Source organism: Myotis davidii, unplaced genomic scaffold, assembly GCF_000327345.1.
Source record: "Myotis davidii unplaced genomic scaffold, ASM32734v1 scaffold376, whole genome shotgun sequence".
Taxonomy (NCBI): domain Eukaryota; kingdom Metazoa; phylum Chordata; class Mammalia; order Chiroptera; family Vespertilionidae; genus Myotis; species Myotis davidii.
In genome coordinates, this window is record NW_006288121.1 from 2,943,397 (window position 1) to 2,949,897 (window position 6,501).

Consider the following 6,501-nt stretch of genomic DNA (forward strand, 5'->3'; position numbering starts at 1 on the left):
GATTCATAACTAGCAAAATTAAAGTTATGAAGTAGCAACGAAAATAATTTTATGGTTGGGGGTCACCACAACATGAGGAACTGTATTAAAGGGTTGCGGCATTAGGAAGGTTGAGAACCACTGTTTTAGTAGGTGTGACTATTTCTCTGATATACTTCCTCTCCTTCCTTCCACCCTCTTTTCCCTTGAAAAAGTACCACTGAGGAAACGAGGGCACGGCTGTGTACTGAGAAGGTCTGCTGTGCGCCAGAAACTGGCCTGGAACCTTGCTTGACCCATACTGTCCTATCAGTCCCCACACAGCCTTGTGGGTAAGCATTACATTTCCCATTTTACAAATGAAGCTTAGCAATCGGGAGACTTGCTCACTAAGACATGCAGAAGCCAGTATTTAAATCCAGTTCTGTGTTTCTTCAGAACTCCAATTGCACCGTGGGGCCTTTCATGAGAAGTTCTTAAGTAATTAAAGCTAACATAATAGCAAGAATTTCATAAGTCCCCTTGAGATAACTCAAATCCTTGGAGTGTTATAAAACCAGGCTTGGGAGGCCTGAAGAGAGACAAGGGAAATATGTGGTGGAAAATTCTCAGGCTTCAATTTAATTTCCTTCGTAACCCTTAGCAAAGGCACTAACAAGGAGAGACCAGCAGAGAAAAGGTAAATGAGAGCTAGTGGAGCGCTGGCCTAACACCCTCAAGACAGGCTGGCTGAACTGCACTGACCGTTCTGGGCGGCTCCTAGTGAGAGCATCTAGCTCAGCATCTTCCAAGCTGTCAATGGTCAATAAATACTCACCAGATGAAACACTAACACAGGCAGAGTGAGAGTAAACACGACGCACAGCTCCCACTGTTTTATGTGTAAAGCCTTCCATAGTTAGAGTAAGTTGAACTACTTGGTTGAGAGGGAATCTTACTTGGAAGGATGACTAAACATATTTAGCACAGATATTTGGGTTCTTTCAGCCCCATAAGTAAAGATACACTTACAAAATACAAGGTATATCAAAGAGGGCACGTCAGGACAAAATTTCAGCCCCAAAAACTTTCCACAAAAGCGATGACTTGGGGAAATTATTGGCAAGGTCCTACTAAATAAGTGCCATCGTTAACTGGTCCCACCCATGACCTAAAATAAGGGGACCTTTGGTGACAGTACATTAACTGGCCAGTCATTGGCATTGTTACCTCTAAGTGGTAATATTTCTCAGAAAATTTTAAGGACTGATGTATTTTTCACAAACACACAATAAATGTAATTTTATCTTTTACACATGAGAAATTAAATAATTTACTTTACGAATGGCCTTGGAGTTTACATTCACTGTGTGGCTTGCTGGGTAGCAAAACTTTCAAAGTTTAACTTGGCATATAAGTTCACATACAAATGTGAGCAATGTGTTTTGTCTAATCATCTGGTGTGATTTTCTCAGCACCTCAGCAATAAAAATATTGCCGAGTCTTCTTTTCTTTGCAAGTACCATGATAAAAAAAATCCTGTGTATGCTAAAGAATCCATTGCCTGCTCATGAAACATAAAGACTTATGAAAACATGGCACGTACTCAAGGAGCCTAGTTTGTTTTAAATATTTTAATAGTGTGCACTGCTGCACTGGGAACTAAATGTGCATTATGCCCAACATTACATCCAGTGTGTTCTATGCTTTGATCATTCTATCAAAAGATCAAAATTTAAATATTATGTAAATTATATTTTATACATGTTCTCCTTTGCAGGAATCAAACGGCAAACTTGTTTCTTCTCTAAACACATGAGAATATAAATAAGCAACAAATTTAAACTGAAGAAAATACTCACTACTTCACTCCATTTTTTAAAATGCCTTCAGGTATCAATTAAAATAAAAAGCCTTTGTGTTTTCTTAACATAATCTTAAATGTCTATGCTTATGCTTTTAAATTTTTAAGCATAGTCTTAATATTTATTTTAAAGGTTCTTTAGCTAAATATATATGCTATTTTCATAAGAAATGCTATGTAAATCCTCTTTCTGAAAACTCTGAGAGGTTATATAAATCAATGGAAATGAAGGCAGAAATTAGAGAATATTCAAAATTCAATCATCAAGAAAAGTTGTCATTTTCATAACAACTAAATGTAAAGTATGAACCTTGATTGGATTCTGGTTGTTAAGAAAAAACAACTATAAAAGACATTCTTAGGACAATGGAGAAAATGTGAACATAAACAGAATATTAGATATTATGAAATTTTTGTTAATTTTCTGAGGTGTGATAATGGTTCTGTGCTTCTTTAAGAAAATATCCTTATTCTTAGTGCATGCATAATGAATTTTTAGGACTGACATATCTGGATGACTGAAACTCACTGATGCATGAAACTGACAAATGAACCAAAAATTTTTCAAAGTTCTAAAAATAATAATAAATAAATAAATAAAAAGTACTTGTACATATATATAGATATGTATAGGAAACAAATATGGCAAAATGTTAATAATAGTTGAATCTCAGTGGAGAGCATACAGATGTTCATTGTACCATTCTTCCAACCATTTTGTGTCCATGAAAATTTTCACACTATAACGTTTTAGGGGAAAGAGAATAGTCATTTTCACTTATTGTATATTGAGGCCTGAACCAAACTAGGTACAGATAAAACACTGCTTTACATGGCCGTAGAATGTTTCATTTTCAGTAGCAGTATGCTTCAGAGAATCAATTTTCCACCACTAACCCAGAGAAATCACCGCAGCCCTTCTGGCCAAGACCATAGGGAACAGCTGACTGACACACACCACCTGAATTAGAGCGAGGCATCAGGATCCCCAGAGGGGAAGCCGCTCTGACCAGCAAGTTTGCATGGCAATCTGTGCGCTTGGAAAAATGAAGGGGTGAGAACAGGGGCCTTGTAGCCAGGGACCTTCACAACAGACAGAACCTACAACTTAGTCAGGCTCCGTTCTTTGGAGATAACATATGACATGAAGTTAAAGCTAAATTAAACTAATAAACCATCAACTCTACTTATCCAGCCACTAAGGATGAATTATTTAAGAAAGTAGACTACCAGGTTCAATATTAAGCAAAAAAATCTGAGATGCTACCCAAAAATTAAAACAAAACCAAATAACAAAGTTCTGGAATTATATGACAATTTTTAGAGAGAAAATGTGTAATCATTTGATTTACAGATAACTGGAGTATTAAAAATGAAACAGTCGCCGAAACCGGTTTGGCTCAGTGGATAGAGCATCAGCCTGCGGACTGGAGGGTCCCAGGTTCGATTCCGGTCAAGGGCATGTACCTTGGTTGCGGGCACATCCCCAGTGGGGAGTGTGTAGGAGGCAGCTGGTCGATGTTTCTCTCTCATCGATGTTTCTAACTCTCTATCTCTCTCCTTCCCTCTCTGTAAAAACTCAATAAAAATATATTTTAAAAAAAAAAATGAAACAGTCCTCTGAAACAACATACCTAGATGTTTCCTATTTACAAAAAGAGGTCTCTTTTTGTTTGGAGTCCAAAATCTCAAAGGTTCTGGGCACTAGTTCACTATGAAGTCAGAGTACAAACCAGCCATCCATGACTTGCTGTAGAATCTGATATTCTTTTTCATTGGACCTAATTGAAAACTAAGCAATAAGCACTAAATTTTCAAGAGGCCCAATGCAATCAAAGGCTCTACCTCAGTTGTACCTCTTTTTTATGTCCTTTTATTTTTAACTTTTCTTTTTCTCATTCAATGTAATAGTTACATTATATATTTGTTGTTCTCCCCTTCTTTTCATTCTCTTCTGTCTTTCCTCTTCCCCTCCCATTCCTCCAGGTTTAACTCCAGGCTGTGGAGCTATAAAGAGTCCTGGCATGGCCCATAAAGCCTGACCGCATCAGGCCGGGAGCTAGAATACATATAGGAAGAATGGTTCACTTTCCTTTAACCAAAGAACCATTATCCTGTTTATGGTTCAAGGGGGGCCTTTCCCTTCTAGTTACTGCTGCCTGCCTTTGATCTTTAACCAATCATCTGTACTTCTCTTTAAGAGAGGCAAGAGACCATGACACTGAAATCTCATTTTGCTTCACATTATCCTAGCAAGAGGTATGGGAGAGTAGGGTTGAAAACATCAGTAAGTTTGGGTAATATCTGTGGACTTCCCTTATGCAAGAGAGGCCTAAATTCTGTTCAATGTCCCCATTTTCTGACGTTTTCAAAGTTTCTGATCTATATGTAAGCACTAAGCTAGGACTGGAGGGAGACACAAAGAGAGTTTTTCTAAGTTCCTCACCAGAGATATATGAATACATTACATTTGTTTAACAAAAATGTACTGTCTATGATAACACTGCCATGGGTGAAGCATGAATTAACCACAGGCCTCCATCTCCGGGAGACCTGAATATACCCCCTTCAAAACTCTAGGGAGAATTAATCTCTGATGACAAAATTCTAGCCAAAAGCCTAGGTGGCTCCCCTGCCTCCTCCAGGCCCACAGGCCTCACATGGACCTGGGAAGAAGGTTCAACAACCAAAGCCAAGGGCCCACACTTGAAAATAGTCTGGGTGGGAAGATGCTCACAGAAGTGGAAAAACACATGCCTGAGGGGAGGCAGGGTAGCCATTTGGAAGCACTGGCCAATGTTTAACCATTTGCAGCCTCTAGAAGTGATTGATCTGAGCCACTTCCTCAGGTTTATCCTCTGCAAGCTTTTCCATTTCTTTGTCTGTCATCTAGGGATAATAATAGTCACAGGGTCTGTAAAGAGTGAATGAGTCAGGATGCATCAAGAGCTTAGAAGAAGGCCTAGCACATGGTAATCGCTGTATAAATGCTAGCTAATTGCTATTATTATAGGTTAGAAGCATACCTATAGAAAAGCCTGCAAAAAGAGCTTGCCTTCTAAAATCCCCACCAACTGACCTACTACTAACCAGCAGGAAATAGCCACGTCTCAATTCTTTGGTTCCCTGTTTTAAGCTCCAGGATCTATGGAGTGGTCTCAGCTAAGGCCAAGTGAGTTAAACTTCCTTCTGTAGCAGCTAGGTTCAGATATAAAATTGCAGTATGGCAACGTCATATGGTTAAAAATGAAAATTGAAGTGATTAAAATGGAAATCTATCTGACATGCACTTCAGAGCCCACACATTTGCAGTAAGTTCTGTAGCTTCTAACAAATGTCCCCAACTCTGCAGCACTGTGACCCTCAAAAACTAACCTGGTTTGAAGACACAAATCACCCTGCACGTTAGAAAGACAAATGCAATGACCTTCAACCGAGTACATGGCCCCAGAGTATGTGGCATAAACAGGTAATTGGCTGCTGCCACACCTGGGTGGCACAGTGAGTCCATTCTTCCGAACAGGCAGGTCCACTCACTTCTATGGGCTGAAGCTGTGCCACACCTGGCATGTCTTTTCGACAATACTTACGCATTACAATAGGGCTTCTTTTCATAGCCTTTGTAGTTGTTCATGTTGAGAGCCATCTTGCAGACTTCACAATGAAAACATCCTTTATGCCAATACTGTAAAAAAAAATGTTTTTAATTTAGTACAATGTCAGTTCTTTCCAGGATGGGTACAGAAAGGAGATTTTTTAGTGCATCACAGTCCCCACCTGTATTTGAAAATACTACAACAAAATGATGGTGGGTAACAGTGGACATGTTTGCCTACTGTCAGTTAAGTAAATAAAGCAGCAACTATGAAAACTGCCTTTTAAATGAACCCCCACCACAATGCACAGAGAAGGAAGAGCTGCCCCAGCTCTGTCCACGCTGCACTTCTACGGGCAGCCAGAATGGAATCCTGAGCTTGGTTAATGGAGGAATCAAGCCTGTGAAGTGGCTTCAAAAGGAAAACCACTCCAGTTCAAAGTGCCCACACCCCGTGTCTGTAGGATCTCATCAATAATCGGTCCACAGGACGCCGGGTACCCCACGGAGCCAGGAAGCGGGCTACGCCAGGACCCTTCGCCCCCCGCATCCCTGTCCGGTTTCCACTATATTGCGGGAAAGGTGGACTCTGTCCGAAATGACTGTCAGGATAGCTGCGTGCTCTTAGGAGGCATGTTTGACACCACACGCAGACTTCACAGGCACCGCCTCCGGCTGGTTTCAATCGCCAGGCACTCAGGCTATAGCGGCTGGGTCTGTCTCCCAGGCTGTTCAACCTCATCCGCGCCCGGGGAGGCCTGGGGCAGGGCTGCGGGACTCGGCTAAAGCCACTTCCTCTGGAATTCCCCTGCCGGGTGGATGAGCCCCCCAGAGCCCGGCCCGCGCCCGCAGCTGGGGTTCTCCGGGGGTTCATTCTAAGCACTGCGGCAGCGGCCGCCCCTGACTTATTAATTACTATTCGCCTCTCCACCTCGTCGCCGGCAGGGGAGGCACTGGGCGGGGGAGAAGGCAGGGTGCCGGCGGGTCTTCCAGGAAGCGGGTGCGGGGCAGTGAGGAGCGGGAGTGGAGGTGGGAGGGGGCGCGGCTCGCCGATCGGCCCCCGGTGCCCGGCTAGGCGCCCGGG

The 6,501-nt window shown here is 41.9% G+C and overlaps 1 protein-coding gene across 1 annotated transcript in view; it reads right to left on the reverse strand.

Moving 5' to 3' along the window:
• Window positions 1-6,501, reverse strand: part of NEBL (nebulette) — a 370,552-nt gene that overhangs the window by 363,782 nt on the left and 269 nt on the right. Inside the window, exon 2 of the mRNA XM_006759924.2 lies at window positions 5,413-5,507. Within this exon, the coding sequence (XP_006759987.1) occupies window positions 5,413-5,468 (56 nt within the window). The 5' untranslated portion in view covers window positions 5,469-5,507. The remainder of the gene's footprint in view (window positions 1-5,412; window positions 5,508-6,501) is intronic.